The sequence below is a fragment of the Leuciscus leuciscus genome (assembly GCF_965113295.1).
Source record: "Leuciscus leuciscus genome assembly, chromosome: 2".
Classification (NCBI taxonomy): domain Eukaryota; kingdom Metazoa; phylum Chordata; class Actinopteri; order Cypriniformes; family Leuciscidae; genus Leuciscus; species Leuciscus leuciscus.
Genome location: NC_138726.1, coordinates 14,224,980 through 14,247,431, shown reverse-complemented (window position 1 = coordinate 14,247,431; position 22,452 = coordinate 14,224,980). Strand labels below are relative to the sequence as shown.

General features: G+C 37.7%; 1 protein-coding gene across 2 annotated transcripts in view; it reads right to left on the bottom strand.

Moving 5' to 3' along the window:
- Positions 1-22,452, bottom strand: part of LOC309484733 (phospholipid-transporting ATPase ABCA1) — a 320,137-nt gene that overhangs the window by 61,851 nt on the left and 235,834 nt on the right. For both annotated transcript variants that reach the window (XM_082151085.1, XM_082151084.1), the window contains exons 27-34: positions 21,522-21,629; positions 21,353-21,385; positions 18,173-18,312; positions 14,701-14,828; positions 14,103-14,201; positions 13,825-14,017; positions 5,951-6,045; positions 5,759-5,864 (exon numbers count right to left, since the gene is read on the bottom strand). In XM_082151085.1, the coding sequence (XP_082007211.1) occupies positions 5,759-5,864; positions 5,951-6,045; positions 13,825-14,017; positions 14,103-14,201; positions 14,701-14,828; positions 18,173-18,312; positions 21,353-21,385; positions 21,522-21,629 (902 nt within the window). The remainder of the gene's footprint in view (positions 1-5,758; positions 5,865-5,950; positions 6,046-13,824; positions 14,018-14,102; positions 14,202-14,700; positions 14,829-18,172; positions 18,313-21,352; positions 21,386-21,521; positions 21,630-22,452) is intronic.

The window sequence follows — 22,452 nt, the reverse complement described above, 5'->3', positions numbered from 1 at the left end:
TGTTGAAACCACATATGTAAATTTGACTTATCCCAAAAATTATAAGAAATAAACGTGTGAGAGCGTGTTATAGGCTATATGTCATGTTATATCCAGATATGACGACGCTACTTCAACACGCATCACCACAGATGAGCATCTATTCATCAAGCCAACGTGCAAACTATCGCAAATCAAAGTTAAAGTCATTCATCAACACACAATCATCTTCATTAAAAGTAAAGAACCGAAATGATCTTACCAGGGCTGTTGCCGCAATATCTTGTTGCGGTCTTTGATTTAGAAATTTTCGCTGATGATCAATAAAATGCAGCTCATATCAGTTGCTTTCGATGACGTGCAACAATTTAAATATGCATATAGCGCGGGAATTCAAGATCGGATTTATATCCGTTCAGCAAAAACACATTTATGTGACCAGGTGTAAATGGAATCGTTTTGATAAATCAGATAAAACTTATTAGTTCCCATAGAACTTCTGCACCAGTCTACTGATTTCTGTTGAGAAAGATAAGCATGTTGACATGATCTGGGATCAGACGCGACCGCAACCTGGTGACAGCCAGTCCAGCCGCCGAAAACACCCGCTCTGAGGGGACTGACGTTGCCGGGATGCGCAGGTACCTCCGCGCTAAAATTAATTCCATTGCTTCAAGACTCACACTACGCAACGCAACCTGCATTAGTTTAATCGATAACAAATAAACGTGATCGACGAAATTCTTAACGATCAATTATCGATCGTCGATTAATCATGCCCATCCCTAACCTAGAATATCAAAATCGACTGCTGGCGGTAGATCCTTTTCCTATTTAGCACCAAAAATTTGGAACAGTCTTCCTAACATTGTCCGGGAAGCAGACACATTATAGCCCCTTTCACACAGAGATTCCGGAAAATACACGGATAAAGTGACCCGGGATTTGACCCGGGTTCGTTTGATTTTGGTTCATTCACACTGCCAGTGATTTTCCGGAATCAGAGAGTGCGTTCACACACAACCCGTAAAAATGCCGTAAAGACACGTGACATCGATGTGACTTGTAATCTCAGCAGCGTCTTAAGTTTGCTTATGAGCTGCGATCTCTCTCTCGAGAAACCACGCCTGTGCATTTGTTTCTCTGATTCGATCATAAACTTGCGCATTACGTACCGTTTCACAGCTGGAGAACGAGTCCGGCTTCAGCGTCATCACTACGACACGGCATTATTACGGCTTTTGTTCACACAGCGCGCGTTCTGGGACTGAACACGGCAATGTTACTAGGTCCCGACCCGGCATCGATCCCGGCATAAATCCCGGGTCGAGTTTGCGTTTTGCTGACGTTTCCAGATCTGATGAAGGACCTGCGTCTGGACGCGACGACAACACAGTCCTGAAGTGTCAACTAGTCTCTCCCCTGTGAAGGCCTCCCTCCCCTCCCTTTACCTCTCTACAGATAAAGCGGTGTCGGGATAATTCAGGTTTGCGTGGCTACACAGAAGTGATAAAATTCTGTATTATAAATGTTAAGGCCAGACAAGTAGTTTGTTGAGGGTTGGTTTGTAGGGAAGGACTACACGCCTGCACACGTATATTCAAACACGCATACCTATAGACTGAACTCGTAATACGCATGTGCACGCCATCAGCGTTCCCACAAGTTCGCGTTCTTAAAGTTTGCACAGAGAGAACTTAAGAGTTTTCTGTTAAAACGGTGTCGTGTTAGCGGCCCCTAAGTTAATAACTAATGATCATTGCAACGGAAGTGAATCAATCAAAACTAACTTTAGCTGGACAATAACTTTATTCTAGAGCTGCTATAAAGCCAAAACAATCTCTGTTACTTTAATTTCCTATTATCACTGTAAAGCCGCTTTGGAACAATCTACATTGTTAAAAGCAGTATATAAATGAAGATGACTTGACTTAACGTTTTCATTGCTAGTTCATGATAACTAATGCAGTTAACTAATGTGAAAAAATGGAAACTTACTGTAAAGTGTTACCAAAAAAAAAAAAAAAAAATCAGACTTAGATAAATATTGCATATAGACAAACAAAATGCTACACAGTCTTAGTCTATGCATGCAGATATGCATGTTAATAAAAAGGCTATTCACAGTAAATGCTTAAAAGAATTTGAGGTGTAATCACTTTGATTCTGACATCTGAATATTTTATGAAAAAAAAAAGAAAAAAAAAATCCATACTAGGGTGGCACAGACCATTACACACATCATTTTAGCTTCTACCTGGGTAAATTATGATATGAGAGAATTGTGGAGATTAACAGACTAACTGTTTATTGTATTTTAGATATTTTAATTAACACCAAACCCATGGGAAGATGCGCACCAAATTATAATTTATTTTCTTTCAGCTTGTAAATTAATAATTATTTTGACGTTACTCTTTTTCAGTATTGAACCAGGTTACAAACTGCAATGAGCAACTTATGTACATATTTTATTAAATTGCAACAACTCACTTAATGAGTCAATACAATTATGAAAGGCATGCACCAGAGATGTGAAGGCTTTTAGTATATTTTTATATAAACTAAAATCATATTTTAGTTACAATGACTATAAAATGTTCATTAACAAGCTGGTTATTACTAAGGTCAAAAACATTTTATACAGAATGCAATTTTCTATTATACAGGACGGTTGGCAGCCTTATTCAAACCAGTTTTTACTTACTATTTAAAAAGGACAAGAGTATATTAAGGAATATATTCATGGGAATAAACAGTTATCTGAATTTAAGGAGAGCAACAGATTTCCTTTTCTAAGTATTACAAAATTCAACACAATTGCACCGAGGGAAAAACATTATCTCTATATTTGATAAGCAAATACTAAGTGAAGACCTGGTGGGAATTTTCACTTCATTTAAATGGTTTCAAAGGCCTGAAAAGCTTTGCATGCCATAAAAAAAACCAGTAAATAAAGCAGACTTCATATCACTGACACGTGCTCAAGCTTCTCATGCATATTTAAAGGGAGATTTTTCCACCATGTTTTGATAAACATACTGTATATGCAAACGGAACAAATTATTTGATGCAGCAAATGTAAAAATGGTAGCTGCAACTTGTTAATGAAAATTAATATGATGTTACCAACACCAGGATAAAATATAGCTGCAAGCAGCAATTATCGGGGCCAAGCACAAAGAACAAGATAAGTCATGACATTATGGCTGGGAGTGTCAGACCAACTGCAACAACGAGCAGTTAAATACATTTTACGATTATTTTAGGCACAGTAAATGAAAAATCATAAATACAGTTACAAGTAATATGATTTAATGGTTTATCAATTTCGACCAATAGGTCATGTGGTGTAGTCAGAGTATGGTGACAATGAAACTTACAATGTTTGGTGTCAATGGGCCCTATTTTAACGATCTGAAACGCAAGTATCAAATGCAAAACGCAAGTAACTTTGTGGGCGGATCTCGGCGCTGTTGCTATTATACTGGCGGGATAAATTACTCTTGTGGCCGACGCAAATCTAAAATGGGTTGGTCTGAAGAAAAATGTTCATGACGGAAAATCATCTGAGCCAAGGAATTGTTTCTAGCCCTTACATTTCAAAAGTTATTAGCACAAACATGAGTGCAACTTTGGACAGTTGGTCGCGCTAGAGGGATTGAGTTAGAGACTCCAAAATTGCTATGGTGACTATGGGCTGCCACAGACTCAAGAGAAGAAGAAGTCCCTAGTAAAGCTGTGTGCAATGAAACAAATACACATTTTTACGATAACTGCAATAAAGAATTTGATAATTTGGCTTTAATCACCACTGTTATCAAAAACAAATTAAAGGAGTCATGAACTGGATTGTTTTATTATTTTGTAATGTTGCCTGGGGTGCCCTTATCATGTTAGTATGATTTTTACATCAAAAATTGTCATAATTTATAAATAAAAGCCATTTTTCCAAGCCTGATTTCAGCCTCTGATTTGAACGCTCTGTTTTAAGGGGCGTGTCTGCTGTGAGACTGCAGTGCAAACGCCCACTGCTGTGATTGGCTGACATGCTTGCATATAAAATAGCTAGTATTACATGAACTCTCTCGAAAACTTTTACTACGTTTTTACTATTACAGCTATCGAGATTAACAAATCGTGAAAAGTATCGTTTAAAGCATTATATTTAAATCTATTCCATCACATGAAAGGTTGCAGCATGATGAGCACTGACTGAGCAGATGACAGACAGTCTGTTGATCGCGTGAATAAAGATCTTATCATTGCAACGCAATTTTTGTAAAATGTTTAGCACAGACACCTAAGCCAGTGGGAAGGGTTGTAGGAACCGCGTCATTAAAAATGAATTTAATCCACTGGTCCCTGATAGCTTGGTCCGTTCTTGGGAGAGAAAAAACATTTCCATGTTGATTCTGGCAGTCAACAACAGAGCAACTCACGTGTGCACCACGTTTCTGCATCTTTCACGGTCGAGTGCGTACTTCGAATCGGAATCCCGGCGCTCGACTGAATATGAGGGGGAGAGGGGCAGGGCGGGCTTCCTGCAGCATAGGTCTGCGGTGTCCATATATGGTATATCTAGAAATTAACATAACGTATTTGAGTGCGCGTGCACGTGGGCTGGTTGACGAACCCAGGGGTAAACAAACGCTTCACTTTTAAATATCGGCTTCCCGGCCAGTGTATAATCGTTAGGCAATCATAACATAAATTTTTTCTCGTGGAAAAGTGAAAATTACAGGTCATGACTCCTTTAAACTAATATTCTGAAGCTTATTTAACTGATTCTGATCACTTATGTCTGTAGTATGTAAGTGGTACACCTTTGTATTTTCAAACTACATAGACCAATGTTTTTGCTTTTTTTATGAAAGCAACATACTTTAACTTCATTAATTCACCCTTACATTCTCAAACAAAATAGCCAAATCAAAAAAAGCTAATTGTTTAGAGGTTGCTACCTAACTAACCTCAACTGCCGAATCATCAGAAATGTACTGTGACTTATATAATGATATTATTGTCAAGCACGCAAAATAGAATATGCATGGAAAAAACACACAAATACACAAAAAACTAATCAGTTCTAGCATTGTTAATCTGACATCACAGCCAGCTCCTCATAACACTAAAATGCAGTCAACGGAAAACAGAAAAAGTTAAAAAATAGTTTAAAATTGAGTACAGTATGCAAAGGAAAACTGCAATTATGCTATTGTTTTGTAAATCTGTTTAGGTTTGGCATTTAATAAATATTGTTTGAATGAACGCCACTATAAATTATATTAAGCACTGCTATTTTACATTATTTATGAAATAAATGAAATTGTATTAAATAAAATTTAATTTATTTGTTTTGTGTTTGTTTTTCTTAACAATGCAATTTTCCTAAGGTGCAACTTATTTTCGGGAAAATATAGTAATTACAGCATGATTCAACATTACAACAAAGGGATTTTGCAATTTCTCTGTAAATAACACTGAAATCAGGTAACATGTAAGTGGTGCAACAGTGAATATAGTTAGGACACCTAAAATACCAAACCATCAATTGGAAAAAACTCAGTAAACATCTTGCCAGAAGCCAGATCCCTTTGGTTTGTAGAATTACAATGACTTATAAGGTTTTGGAATCACATCAATCAGAAACTTATCTCTTCAGAGAGATGAAAAAACTAAGACTGTGATCAGTCAAAAATGCCCATAATGCCACTCTTGACCAGTGATTTCTGGAGGGCAGGATGTCAGTAATGTCCTAATGCGGCAGCGCTCTCACCTGCGAGATGTTGAAGAATGATTTGAGATTGCTGATCACTGCTGTAATGTCAGACTCATTCAGATTGACCTGCGAGTTCACACCACCTACAGAGATTCCTCCATACCTGCATGCATACACAAACACACCAAATTATGCTTGTTTGATCATATTTCATTCTGCACATGCTGTGAAATGAGTGTGTGCCATTACCGTATTTTGCCTGATTTCTGGTAGTTCTTGAGCAGGAAGTCGGTCATGTTTCGGGCCGTGACATTCTGAAGGGTGTCTGTGGTGTTCTGAGTTCTCTACAAAAAACACACCAAATAAAACAATTATGAACCCACATACACTGTAAAATGTCTGGTTTCACTTTATTTTGATGGTCCCTTTAACTCATTCTGTTGACTATAAGTAACGTTGCACCTGCATGTCTACTAACTCTCATTAGAGTGTTAGTAGAGTATTAATAGACTGGTAGGGTTAGGGTTAGAATAAGTTGACATGTAGTTGCAAAGTTACTTATAGTCAGTATAATATCTGCTGGAGGACCATCACAATAAAGTGTTAGCAGATATTAAGCAGACAGTCTACTAATACTATAATGAGAGTTAGTTGACATGTAGTTGCAAAGTTACTTATAGTCAACATAATGTTCAAAAGGGACCATCAAAATAAAGTGTTACCAAATGTCTTGTCAGGTAACATAAAATGTGGATCATCTGTTGACATCAGGGTTATTATATTAAGCTAAAACCATAAAAAAAACTTCAAGTTATGTATGTAACCATGATTCCCTGAGAGGGGAACGAGACCCTACATCCCAGCTGACGCTTTGGGGAACACCTTCAGCGTGACTGGGTCTGAAGCACGTGTGAAACTAGTCCAATCTTGCATCACCTCGTGATGTGTGCCGGAAGCTATAAAGGGAAGCCGGCAACACAACAGCATCAGCTTTTAATAGGCTGAAGCAAGCAGATTCCAGGTATGCAGTAAGTATGGATGAAGTATGTATGCAGGAAGTAACCTGAGATGTTCCCTTTCAAGGGTACTCGCGCTGCATCCCAGCTGACACTTTGGAGAACGAAATGCCCACTTCACCATGCTGACAAATGCCTGTCCTGGTGTGGAGTTGTCCCGGCACAACTCAGGACGAAAGAACTTGGGACCCCGGGGTGACCGGAAGGTCCAGGCTATAAAACCTTATACATGTTTTCAATTGTTTTTTTCTACTTTATTAGTAACTAGTAATATAGTAAAAATACAGCTATGTGGACCTTTTGTAGTACTTTTTGTCATTTTAGAGCTTGACAGTCCTAATTCATTTGGTATTTTCTCCAAATGTGTGGCTTTGGGATGAATAGTATGAGTAAATACAGATAGAATTCTAATTTTAGATGAACTATCCCTTTAAATGCAACAACTGCACAATTTCATTCCTAACAGTGCATGAGATTGATACATGTACACACACACAGATTCTTCCAGAATGACAAATCAAAACAATAAAACCACCCACATGCTGTGTTTCTTTGATTCACTATCAGTGTGACGCTAATGACGCTGACTCAGATCCACACAGAAACTTGCCTAAATGAAAGAGCTCTGACACACACACACACACACAAGCACAGGGTTACACTGTTGAAGCCTTGTGATATTGAACATCTATTATACGCTGATTCACAGAGAGGGAACAGAATGATTCTAATATTGCTTTTTCCTTGAAATCAAAACTGTGGTTTTGTGGCTTTTAGACCATGTTTATCAAATCAAAAATTGTCCCCTTTTCCATGAACAAAAATAGTTGCAATAGAAGATGTTGAATGTGCATATTTTATGTTTATTGCAAAATATGCTTTTATATACAAATATTTAAGTAGTTTGAGAGTGTAGAGAGACTATATTACATCATTCGCATTGCTTCATGGTAGTGGAGCAGTGGAGCTAAATAATTATTCTGGCAGGATTTGCTTATTGCAATTCTCTGATTGGTGGAGATTTACAGTATTTGCAGAATTGTGGGTAATGTAGTTTTCATCAGGAATTTGTTGAAATAAGCTGAAATAATGCATACTAATAGCTTTAACGAAATCATATACCATCAATTAATAACCTTGGGGCTCAGGGTAGTGCTGTCTTTAAAGGTTTTATAAGTTAAAGTTAAAAATAAATTCCCCTATGGAGGAAATGAAAGGCATGTTTGAGCTCTATTATCAGACTAGCATCAAGCAGTATAGTAACATAAAAGCTACTGAATATTTAAAATAAATGGACAATACATTTGATTTGTCCTGCATCACATCTCAATAGGAAATAGAGTGTCAACAAAGGGACACAAATTACCATCAAATCATTTAATGGAGTCTTTGTTCTCACCAATTTGCGCTATTTCTCAGCCCTTGCAAATGACTGCAGCCTGCTAGATATCACATCAAATCTTCATCATCTGTCATTTACTACTGCTCTCCTCTCCGCAAAATTAAACTGGAGCTTTGCCAACAAATCTCCCAGCCAAATATTAGACAGAAGCTGGACTACCATAGCAATGTGGATGTTAATAAATGCAAATGCATGCATGATATTGTCAGAAATTAACAAATTACATGTACATTATCCACAGTATGTAAAAGAATAATACAAAGTGGAGGGTTTGTTTATTTAGCTTACTGCACATTATCCTGCTTATTACATGGCATAGTGCTGTATGTACGTATGAAAAAAAAAATCTAGCTAATTCTTCGTAGCACATGCATCTTTTTTGCTGTGAAATCTTTACTGAATTTTAAGAATAACTTTTATATTGTTAGTAATATTTCAAGATGACCACTTACTAGACTGAATCCACTTAGGGTTACTTTATTATCCATTACTTAAACCATATTACTTCTATTTCACTGTTTTGGCAAATCTCCACTTGTTTTCTATGGGACGATGTGTAAAGCCGTGATAACTGAAACCAGTCTATATTCAAATTATTCAGGGGTTCGCTTTTGTGTTGGATCACAAATGCAGTTGTGTATACGAGTCAAGTTATATGGGTAAAAAAAAGCCTTTTTTGTCGGTTAAAAAAGTTAACTACACCAATGACCTGTCAACGCCATGGAAACCAGTGTTTCATTAAGAAACCAATGCAATGCGTCAGCCTCCTCTCTTTCACTTATCAAGGACACAAATATAAAGAGATTAAACCGAAGAATGGGCCTTTCCTGACTGTGTCTGAAAGCCGATCATAGAAACTGCTTGTGCTCGTGTCCTGTTAGAAACTGCTTGTGCTACAGCTGACGTCTCCAAGACCAGACGGTAAATAATAATCAATCAAAATGCTTTAATGGGGGCCGTTTGCAGTGAAATACAGTTTACAACAACATTGTGTTTGAAAAGGTCAGTGGGCTAATTTGATGCCATTTAGCATTTTACTGTAGTGTAGGTACAGACGAACAAACAGACGTAATTAACGGGCACAATCTGGACATTAATTACTGAAAGAAAAAAATGTCAGTAATTTTAATTTTTTTTAATTGCTTAAATTTTTGTTCCACACAAAGCTATGGCTCCCGAAGACTTGCAATATAGTGCACATCAACACATTTTTGGGGAATTTCATGGGAGCTTCCATGAAGTAACAGATTGTCCTTGAATAGTATCTTAAAGTGCCCCTATTATGCTATTTTAAAGATTCCCAATTTTGTTTTAGAGGTCTCCTACAATAGGTTTACATGCATCCAAGATTAAAAAAAAATAATTAAAAAAACACTTACATTTTTAAATAATATACATTGCAGTTCAATCAAGGTTCGATCAGGGACTTGGTCTTTCTAAACCCCTCCTTTACAAGAGCTGACTCTGCTCTGATTGGTCAGATAGCCCAGTTCATTGTGATTAGTCTACTCTAGCGTGTGTCAGAAACCAAACTGCAATTTCCATATCTAAATTTCAGCTCTAGATCTTCCTCAGCCCTTGAAACAGCGATACAAACAGTAAAGATGGCATCGGTTTTACCGTATCAATTCCAATCTGAGTCCTCATTCTATGGAATCCTTTGTTCTTGCTTTGACAGCGCAGAAAGCAGTTGTCTCGACATGTCGACATCACAAAACAAACTCTCCAGTCATCAGCCACAACTTCAATGTTTAAGGACAGGTCAAAGTAATGTTGTTCGTGGGCAGCCAGTGAAGACTATAGGCTGGCACTATGCAACTTTGTTACAAACATACAGTAGGTTCGTGGAGGAAGAACTTTAAGCAACTTTTAGGGTACCATCTAAAAGTTAATTATTGAAAGGAAAAGATTTTCACAAAACTTAAATGTCTGTTCCACATAAACCAATAGTATGGCTTCAGAAGACTTGCAATATAGTGCACAATTCACATGGACTATTTTTTGTGAATCTAATGGGAGCTTCCATGAAGTGCCACATTTTAATTTAATAATCACTTGAATTTCAGTCTTTTCCTCAAAGTCAAAACATCATATGACTCAAGAAGACAAACTGTATAAATATTTTGATGACGTAACATTTTTCCTTTTAAATTCCTCAAAAAGCACCATATAATCGTGGAACTACAAAAGTGAGTTAATATTTCACACTTTACTTTACTTTTAAAACCAGTATTGTGAAAAATGTTGGAGGAGCTGTATGATTACTATCAACAACCAAGAATGAAACCTAAAAAGAATCTCTAAAAAATTAGATTTAGGGGTAAAGTTTGGAATGCATTCAGTCCAGGCCCTATACAACTTGCAGACACAGTTTAATGAATATTTATCACTGTGATGAATAGTTGGTACAACAACAACAACATCTATTTATAATAAATAAATACATTTATGTTGTTGTTGATAGAGCAGCATTAATCTAGATCTATACATATGTTTCTGTTTTCGTTCAGATCATATGAAAAGTGCCTATGAAAGCCTGGCATGATTTGTTTTTATTTTTTTTGTTCTTCTTGTCTATTTTTTTCATAAAAGTCTATTTGTTTATAATTTTCCCTGCTTTATCAAAACAGAACATCATATTGCTTTGACCAAATGCATATATATATGTATATATATGTATATATATATATATGTATATATATATATATATATATATATATATATATATATATATATATATATATATATATATATATATATATATATATATATGTCTCTAAATTGAGAACATGATCAAAACTTTGCTTAACAACCTGTTGCACACAATCTACTACATCATCTGATTGATAGTGAGTTGAGTTTATGGCAGTGGTCGGGAACCCATGGCTCTTCTTTTTCACCCTTTACCAACTAATGATCGATACAATTTAGACACATCACTAGAGATCAGCTTTCTGCAGAAAAAAGCAGCCAATTAAAAATACTTTTTTTGTACAGCATACCAAATTTTATGAGAAGTTTATAATAATAATAATATATTTCAAGTTGTACTGGCCAAAGTGCGTGTTCAGTGTTGTTCACAAGTGTCACAACAGCAATCAACGGCAAACCACTTACGTTTCTAAGGTAACCTAGAGCTCCTGCACTAAGATTCAATATATATATATATAATAAGCATATATTAAAAAAAAGAAAGTTTAAAAACGTAGTAGATAAATAAATAACATAGAAATAGTTCAGAAATTCATTTTTTCCACACCTAACTCTTCAGGGTATTCTTATGTGTGTGTGTTTGCTGCTGGTCTAATTAAGCAGCATTTAATGCACAGTATCTGAAACCCTGAGGCAGTATATAAGATTCATACAGCCTTCATTATCTGAACACATCCATGATTATGTTTCAAGACAAAACATCTCCTGTGTGTGTAGGACTTTCCTTATGAAGCTTAAAATCAAGAGTTCAGTAAAATGTAAATGTTTGCAAACTGGGTCAGCTCAGTGTGTGTGTGTTTGTGTGTTTTCAGCAGTATACTCAGAGAAAACTTGTTTACCGAGAGAGAGAACCAGAATAAATTCTAAGTTTAAACTCAGCGTTGTGGAGGAGTGATTTGCATATCTGCTGATATGACACAGTCGCACAGAGAACTGTGTAGTCTGTGAGATGTTACAAACTAAATGTATACATATGATAATGAATGCATGTGTCATGAGATCACCAGGATGTTTAATGCTGTAAAATTGTTGGATATGATCCTGTACTTTTGGGTCATTATCTTCTGGTTGGAGTGGTTGGACAAACCATTTCTCTATGACAATCCACACATAATAAATGTACAGGTAACACCATATAATACGGTTGTATATGTCAATATTAGAAAAAAATGCACTTCCATTTGATTGGTTAGAATGATAGTGAAAATAAAAATAAAAGATCTAAAAAATGAAAATTCAAAACAACATTAGACCCCATTCCAGTAAGTGTTTATCTTGAAATATAACTAACAATATAATGTTGTTCTTACATGTACTTTATAAAAAATCAGGAAATATTTCACAGCAAAAAGACACATGAACTACGACCTGAAGGTGGACATTTTTACATTTATATTAAAAAACATTTTACTATCAGACAACAAAAGGCATGTAGTAGATTGCGTGCGACTGTTTTTTTTTTTTTAGCAAAGTTTTGATCATGTTGATAATTTTGAGGTTTTATACACATAACGTATACACATTGCATGACCATAGTGCAAAAAATTTGCAGTTGACCATGTAAAATGACAACTTTAAAATCAAGCAGAAACCTTTGGCATAAAGCTGCATCGACAATAAGCAAGTCATGATTGGCAATACAATCTGAATATTTTTGGAATATCACCTTTCATGTAGTGTGTAATATAGCTGTTTGATAATGTTAAATGTTTGCAAAGTGCATGACAGTGGAGATATTGTCTCCCAAAAAAGAAAGAAGCGATTCTGAACTGCATAAAACGAGTCGTCAGTTATTTCAGTCTTTCTTCCTGTACAAACTTACGTAGGTTTGTAACAAATCTGCATAGAGCCAGCCTATGGTCTTCATTGGCCGCTCGCAAACAACATTCTCTGACCCTCAAACACTGTAGTTGTAGCTGAGACATCGTGCTGTGGTTCGTTTTGCCAACATGCCGAGAAGACGTTGTTTTTTTTGCGCTGCCAAAGCAAGTCTACTTTGATGCGCATCATTATTGTTCATATCAACTATGTATCAAGTGCTGAGGAAGAGCTGAAATTCAGATATGGTAATTGGCATTTGGTTTCCGACACACGCTTTAAGCGTTCGACCAATCACAACAGACTGTGCCATCTGACCAATCAGAGCAGAGCTCTTTTAAAGGAGGGGCTTGCATCTACATTTACATTTAGTCATTTAGCAGCTGGCCCGGATCTACCATACGGGCACTCTGGGCACGTGCCCAGGGGCCCTTGCGCAGAGAGGGGCCCTCTGTGATGGGAGTTTTTTTTATTTATATAAAAATATAAAGGTGAATGAAAATACCTTATATTTATAAAGGTATATCTCGAGAACCCCTCGCTTATTCCCCAAACTCTAATCGATAGTGCTGGCTGAGGGCTTTCGAACCAGCCCACAATGTCCAACTCGCCCGGGTCCCCGAGTTATAGCCATTCAAAGTCGGGGGTCCCAGCGAACGCGATCCGGTAGGGGGCGTCCCCGAGGCCCACCACTCTCGCGTTCGAGCAAGGTTCCCCGTGGGACCACCTCACACGAATTTGAGCTCTCTAGGTTTTCGCGTTGCCGAGATACGAGCGATTTTCTTCTGAGATCGTGACGTCACCGGCGGCCTGCTAATATCGGCTAATATCTCCGCGAAATCACCACCAAAAATTCAGAAATTCTGGTGCCTCCTTTGGAGGGTGTGGTTGTCAGGTAGGGGAGGGGGGCCCATGAGCTTCAGTGCCCAGGGGCCCCTGGGGGTACTAATAAAGCCTTGTTTGGCAGACGCCTTTATCCAAAGGTTTAGAGAGACCGAATCCTTGATCCAATCGTTTCAGACACTGTGAGAAAAAAGCTGATACTGCAGTGTATATGATGAGAAAATTAAAGTGCTTTTTGATCTTGGATGCATGTTAAACTATTGTAAAAGACCTGCAAAACAAATTCAAAAACTTTAAATCCAGGCCGATACGTTTAATAATGTGTGGCTGACCTGTGGTGGTGGTAAACCCCCGGCTCCGAGCGGGCAGTCTGGCAGCATGATGCTCCGTTGCGGTGTGCTGCACTGGCATTCAGGCGACGGGTTCTCTAAGCTCCAGTTACCCTTCTCAAAGATCTCACTGATGGATGGATCCACCGCAGGAGTGAACCAATCAGTGCCTCCCGCAGGGTTACAGGGTAATTTACTGAAGGAGGAACAGAAAGCACATGGTCAGCTGCTACACCACACCACCTGTGTGTCTAATAAACGTGTGTGTATGTGTTGCTCACGGTATGGGGTTGGAGCTCATGCAGCGCGTTCCAAATCCTGGTGAACTGAGCAGAGCTTTCGTCACTTTCTCCACCTGATCTACACCAGGACCATCAAAACTACAACAAACAGACACAAGATTTGTTACGACCAAGAAAACATTAGTGTGTCGAATGTAGTCACTATAATAAGCTCTAAAAGTTTGTGGCCGGTAAGATTAGGTTTCTTATGTTCACCAAGGCTGAATTTTTTGATAAAAAAAACAGTACTATTGGGTCAATGTCATTACAATTTAAAATAACAGTTTTCTATTTGAATTTATTTGAAAATGTAATTTATTCCTGTGATCAAAGCTGAATATGCATAATTACTCTAGTCTTGAGTCACATGATTCTTCAGAAATCATTCTAATATGCTGATTTGCTGCTTAAGAAACATTTATTATTAACACTGAAAACAGTGTTTGCTGCTTTATATTTTTGTGGAAACAGTGATCTTTTTTTTCAAGACTCTGATGAATAGAAACTTTAGAAGAACTACAGTACATTAGAAATTGTTTGTAACATTATAAATGTCTTTACTGTCACTTGAGATTCAGCTAAGTTAACATGTGCGCACCTGTAGAAGGTATTCTGTGGAGCTCCATACATCCAGGGCTGAAGCTCCAGATTAGGATATTCCACAAACGGAGGAACAATCAGAGAGAAGATGAGAGCCAGACACACAAAGAATGCCGGCATCACGACCTGATAGAGACACACACACACACACACACACACACACACACACACTTAAAGGTGAAGTATATATGATTTTTTATGTTAAAACTCGAGTCCAACATTTAACTGACTTGCATTTGTCACAAACCCTTGACTCGGACTCAAGCCTTTAGGAAATGTTTCCGAGTGTAACAGAGTCCAGCACTGTCTGTGAAATTCGCTCGGCACAGTTGACGGGAATGTCAACTGCACTGTGACAAAAATATATCATTTGCATGTGTTTTGAGTCTTGTCAGTTTAAACGCACAACTGATTTGAAATTGTTTGAGCACAATAAGATGCAAAAGAGAATTAAATTTGATACTTGCACGATACACCCAAAGTGTGCGCTCCTTTCTTGTCTAAAAATGAATAGTTCGCCCAAAAAAGAAAATTATCCCATAATTTACTCACCCTCAAGCCATGTACTGTATATGGCGTTCTTCTTTCATCCAAACACAATCATTATATTAAATAGTACCTTGGCTCTTCCCAGCTTTGTAAGGCATTGAATAGAGAAAAATATCCATATTTAAGATTTTATAAACTATAATCACTGGCTTCAGACAACAGCCATAATCGCGTTCACGAGAGTACAGTAGTAGTATTTATTTGGACTCGGACTCAACTCAGACTCTACCATTTTGGACTCTGACTTGAGTCCGACTCTGCCCCTTTTGGACTTAAATAAGGTGGTCTCTAACCCATCACTAGTTAAAATACATTATTTTATCCCAGTTTATTGTTCATTGAAAAGTATTAGTTATAGAAAACTATCACCAAAAAAACCCTCTCAAACAATTGAGAGTAGTCCGCTCAGATCTCTCAATCACTTTCCAGCTCAACCAATAGAGTGAGTTTGGGGCGTGGCTACTTTAGCAGGTAGAGCCAGACTGGTGTTTAGTTGGTGTGAGACCATCGCTGAAGCGTTACATGAGAAAAGACATTCTTTGGAAGCTTGTTTAAGCACGCAATTCTACGAAAAAAGGTCCGAATTGCGAGATGTAAACTCACAATTGCAAGAAAAAAAATTGTGAGATAAAAAGTCGCAATTACCTTTTTTATTTTTATTCAGTGGCGGAAACAAGCTTCCATAACATTCAACTTCGGGTACAGGAATGCAAGCCAAATTTCACTGCTTAGACCTTTAAAGATTAACATGTCATGAACACGTCAAAGTGATTGGTACAATACAATATCATCATGCGCCCGTTTATAAAGACAAACGTACCAGTTTATAATGTCTACTTTGATGTGTCCAGTGTTAAAAACCTTGAGGCACGTCATTTCAAAAACTGCGGCCAGTGCAGATACGCCGGATGGGTTTATTTAAAGCAAGACACTTGTGTTTGTAGACAAAGTGTTAGCCTACTCAATTGTTTTCATGACACATAGCAACACAGTTAAAGGAACTCCTAATTTGTTGGACCTTTTATTTACCTGTTGAGACATGCCTTCACAACCCGTAAGAGCTGTGTTTGTGATGTTTGAGTTGTGGGAGGCACGCAAGGAGTGAAAGGCGTTTCAAGGTTGTTTGAAAGTATACTTTTAATTTGAAAGTATACATTTTTAATTCCACTAGGTGCCACTAGTGCCGCAGAAAGCTGCAGGTTTGAGTGCGGAAGTGGCGCAAGTTTTTAGTGTATTGTCCCTCTCCCCGATCTCTCTTTGTCAGACAAGTGTCATGTGCTTGTGTTGGCTTAGTTAAATGTGTAAAAGGGTTCAATTAAACACTTTCAAAAACTGGCACTGTCACCCTTCATTCCCAGCATAATTAATTTCTCTCTATTCTTCCACTCTGCTATCTCTCCAAATGTTCTCCTTTCATTCCATTTCTCCGCTGACAGACGGAGCGTAACCAGTGCACACAAAATTTCAGCGAGAGAGAGAGAGAGAGACAGGCTGCATAGGAGTCGACGACACGGCTTCACTCCAGCTGATTAATTACAATCCATGATTGTCCAATTAATTCAAACACCCAATTCAAACACTCTCTGTTTACACTGAGGAGAATGTAAATGTGCCGGAGACGGAGAACGCACCAGGAATAATGAAGGAGAAAACAATGGAACATCTTTCCCCTGAGAGAACCAGGGTGACGAGCATCAGCCAATACAGAAAAATGGAAAATATGCATAATGATGGTAGTTACTTGACCAAGAGCTGAGAACATGGCCTGTATTTACATACTGTACAGCCTTCATAAAATCCTGTGGTAACAGATATAAATTTGTAGCTGAAATATTGTATTCAATTTTTGTCTTAGTCATGGAAAGTATTTAGTTGTGTCCATTTAAAGGGATACTTTACCGTTTTTTTCATATTAAACTATGTTATTCCCTTAACTAAGACGAGTTGATACATACCTCTCTCGTCTCAGTGCGTGCACTAAATCCCTCTGTTTTGCGGCGAAACTTTGTTAGCCCAGTTCATTTAATATGGGCCAAGCAGAGAAGCTACCAAACACCTCCACGTTTTCCCTATTTAAATACAGTTACTCGCGAAGTGTAACTCGACCTAGGACGGTGACACAAAACAAAACGTTGCGCTTTTCTAAGCGTGTAAAATGGATAACTATTTTGTATGGCGGAATACCATAGCAAGTGCTTGTAAGCACTTCGACTTGGCGCAGTAATATCTTCACTAGAGGGAGCGGGGGCCGGTGAGAGGATTTTTCACGAGTGAAGATATTACTGCGCCAAGTCGAAGTGCTTACAAGCACTTGCTATGGTATTCCGCCATACAAAATAGTTATCCATTTTACACGCTTAGAAAAGCGCAACGTTTTGTTTTGTGTCACCGTCCTAGGTCGAGTTACACTTCGCGAGTAACTGTATTTAAATAGGGAAAACGTGGAGGTGTTTGGTAGCTTCTCTGCTTGGCCCATATTAAATGAACTGGGCTAACAAAGTTTCGCCGCAAGACAGAGGGATTTAGTGCACGCACTGAGACGAGAGAGGTATGTATCAACTCGTCTTAGTTAAGGGAATAACATAGTTTAATATGAAAAAACGGTAAAGTATCCCTTTAATGCATGCAATTAATTGCATACACCTCTTTACTCTCTAACCAAAAATGACAATCTCATGCTAAAGAACATATTCATGAGTGCAGAGACATATTTTCAACTATATTTTTTGTATTTTGATTTTCAATGCATTTGGTGCTAAACAATTTAGCTTGGATTCACGATGCAGCTCCTAAACCTATAAAACCTATTAAATTCACACACCTGCAGAATGTAAAATATAGTGAGATTGACTTTAAAGGAAGAAAATGAGTGGAAGAGGGTATTTACAGTGTATTTGTTTTGACATGTCTGTTGGCATTACCTGAGCAATGATTCCTCTCCTGCTTCTACGGGCATGGTGAAATCGTTTGATAAAAAGAGCTAAAAACTGCTGTTTGATCAGTGACCAACCCATGATGACGTATGACCCTTTGCCATTCGCACACATGGGGCGCTGGATGTCTGTAATGTAAACAATAAATTCACATGGATTATTACAACTATAACAACTACTTCACTGTTATACAACTATTATAGCTACCTCAGTGATACACCTTCCTTATTGTAACAACTGCCTCACTGGTGCTTTACCTAATTGTTACAGCTGCCTCACTGTTTCAGTCACTTCACTAATACAGCCACCTCACCATTACAGCTACCTTACATCCACCTCACTGTTACAGTCTTCTCACTATTACAGCTATTACATCCACCTCACTGTTACAGCCTTCTCACTATTACAGCTATTACATCCACCTCACTGTTACAGCCTTCTCACTATTACAGCTACCTTAACTATTACATCCACCTCACTGTTACAGCCTTCTCACTATTACAGCTACCTTAACTATTACATCCACCTCACTGTTACAGTCTTCTGACTATTACAGCTACCTTAACTATTACATCCACCTCACTGTTACAGCCTTCTCACTATTACAGCTACCTTAACTATTACATCCACCTCACTGTTACAGCCTTCTGACTATTACAGCTACCTTAACTATTACATCCACCTCACTGTTACAGCCTTCTCACTATTACAGCTACCTTAACTATTACATCCACCTCACTGTTACAGCCTTCTGACTATTACAGCTACCTTAACTATTACATCCACCTCACTGTTACAGCCTTATCACTATTACAGCTACCTTAACTATTACATCCACCTCACTGTTACAGCCTTCTCACTATTACATCTACCTTAACTATTACATCCACCTCACTGTTACAGCTACCTTAACTATTACATCCACCTCACTGTTACAGCCTTCTCACTATTACATCTACCTTAACTATTACATCCACATCACTGTTACAGCCTTCTCACTATTACAGCTACCTTAACTATTACATCCACCTCACTGTTACAGCCTTCTCACTGTTACAGCTACCTTAACTATTACATTAGATTAGATTAGATTAGATTCAACTTTATTGTCATTACACAAGTACAGGTACAAGGCAACGAAATGCAGTTTAGGTCTAACCAGAAGTGCAATAGCAGCAAGTGCAGGATATACAGTGGTTCCATAAGTGCAGAACATGGATATGTACTGAATAAATATAGAGTTGAATACTATTATAAACAAAAATTTACAGATAGATTTGTCCTATGAATATAATATACAGATAACTATAACTATACATCCACCTCACTGTTACAGCCTTCTGACTGTTACAGCTACCTTAACTATTACATCCACCTCACTGTTACAGCCTTATCACTATTACAGCTACCTTAACTATTACATCCACCTCACTGTTACAGCCTTCTGACTATTACAGCTACCTTAACTATTACATCCACCTCACTGTTACAGCCTTCTCACTATTACAGCTACCTTAACTATTACATCCACCTCACTGTTACAGCTACCCTTACTATTACTGCTGCCTCACAAAAGGGGCTTTTGCACCGGAGGAACCTTTTCATAGTTCCTAGAACTATTGGCGGAAGTACCGGGATTTTGGTGTGTTCGCACCGCAGGAACTAGGAACTAGTTATAGGAACTCCTTTAGGAGGAACTAATTTAGCTCCAACTTCAGAGTAGAGTCTAAACCAGCACTATAGGAACTATCCGTGACATGCTGATTGACCGAACGCACGCGAAACAGCAGCACCCGCCATTTTTAAAAAGCTGTGTAAACACACAGATTATAGTCTATATATTTACTCCACAAACTAACTCTACGAACATAGAAAACAGTGACAGATGAGCCTCTTAACCTTTACGCGAAGGAGAAAATCCAACGTAACTTTGAGGGGACCAAGCCAAACATGATTATGTACTTCTGCTCAGCTAGTGACACTGGATATCAACCACACGGCATATGCTAATACCTTTCCATAAACTGTCTACTTTTATGACAGTTCTATCTAATAACGTACGCTAATGAACGTGTGCTCAGGCTCTGACTGGCGTTCTCAGCACCGTCAAAATAAAAGTCACAACAACATGCACGGCTTACATCACTTCAGAGTTCCTACTGGCGGTGTGAATGCAACCAGGAAAAGTTTCCTAAGGGAACCATTCTTTTTCGGGAACCACCCTGGTGGCTAGTTCCAAGAACTAAGTTCGTAGAACAACCCGGTGCGAAAGCCCCTTATTACAGTCATCTCACTATTACAGCTACCTGACTGTTACAGCTGCATGACTGTTACGGCTAGGTTTTTATTTATTTATTTTCATATTATTATTATTATTATTTTAAATACCTAAATTATGTCTCATTTGATAACAGCAAAAGTACCATGATAACAAGTAGTATTGTAGTACCACTTATATTGTTTGAATGTGTTGTTATTGCAGGGCCTGTTGTGTTGTATTAATACTTTCCAATTTATGCATTTTCACAGAAAACTGAAGGAAGAATTTCATTTGTGTCAAAGTTATGTCTACAATAACAAATGTGAGCACTCCAAATGAACCGAGGCCCCACTAAAATCCACTGAACCATCACATCATGCGTTCGTGTACCCATTAAGGGGCAGTTTGCTTCTTATATTCCATATGTGTTATTTTGTTATTATTGGTCTTATGTACACATGCATCAGACAGACATTATGGCCGCTGTCACATCTTATTGTTTTTACAATGTATAGCACCATGCAATTTACATTTTAAGATGCAGCCAAGTTAGAAAGAGTTCATCTTTAGAAAAGTTGTCTCAACTTTTACATGTTCTGTTCCATTCCATTGTGCTCTATCTAGTGTCCAATGATAATGGCTCCAGATGCAGCACTGGCCTCAAAAAAATATGCCAATGCCGCAAAAAAAAAAACATTAGTTTGAAGCTAGAGTACCATGATATTACCGTAGCACCACTAAACTGCGCAGTTACAGTTAACTCACTTTTAAGCCCACCTCACTATTACAGCTTACAGCAACCTTAATTATTAAAGCTGCCTCACTACTACAGCTACTGTAGCTCACCACTACAGCTGCCAGACGCCGATCATGTTTACAGATGGAAAAATGGAAGAACTTTTACTTACCCTCTACACGACTAGTGTGTCTAACCTTCACCTCTGTTTCAAAACAAGGGGAAAACAATATAGATCAGAGATATTAAACAAAGTCATTTTCAAAAGATGAACGGGTCGGTATGTTTTTTTTGTTGTTTTTTTTAACACATACAGTATAAGTGTTTATGTTTTGGCGTACCATTTTTCACAGTGTTTTCATCGTTGGATTCCAATACAGAGCTGATAGTCTGTATTGCTGATATCCTTGAGCTGCTTCTGGGCTTTTGTTCAAAATTTCCTTTCTTATCTGTGAGACATTAACAGACACACACAGCAGAGGTTATTCTGGAGGAGTGGGGGTGTGATACTTCCAGCTTATTCATCTGGCCTGTTCTTATCTGAGGGAGCATTAACACACGTTTAACACACAATCACACACACTCCAAGGTGAGACAGGAGAGTACAATTGCAACACTTCATCCCAGCTCTTATTCGAGTGGACCGTTCTTATCTGAGAGGAACCGTAAGGCTCTTAAATAGAAATAATATCACTCTGAAGGATCCCACTGTTAGAAACGAGAGGTTTACAATTATTTTTAACGAGATCCCAGATAATTTTAGTCTGATCTTATCAGTTTGAGTGGCACATTTCAGTACAGTTGTTTGATGTAACTGCCACCATGTTGTACAGTTTTGCAAAGAGGCTGTTTTTGAAGGATAAGACAGCTAAAAACTATATCGAACTGAACAGCAAACTAACAGATTGTGTGTGAGCGCAGCTAAGAGGGAAGAGGGTATGCACTGAAAAATATTTAGTCCTAAATTTAAGAAAATTAAAACAATTGATTTGAATTGCATTAAAAAAAAATTCAATTCATTTGGATTACACAGTTTTAACAAACTAATACAATTAATGTGGGCATATTTTGTCAGTCATACATCTAAGAAACAGATACAATTTCTGCATGCAAAAAATAAAAACACTATTTTAAATGTCTATATAAATGAGAGTTTATTATGAACTATTTGCATCTATTTAATTTTATATAAATAATCATTTTCAAGAAGCATTTACTCAAATTCAATAAAGCATGAACATGGTTAAAATATGTCTAGTTGTGGAACAAGAT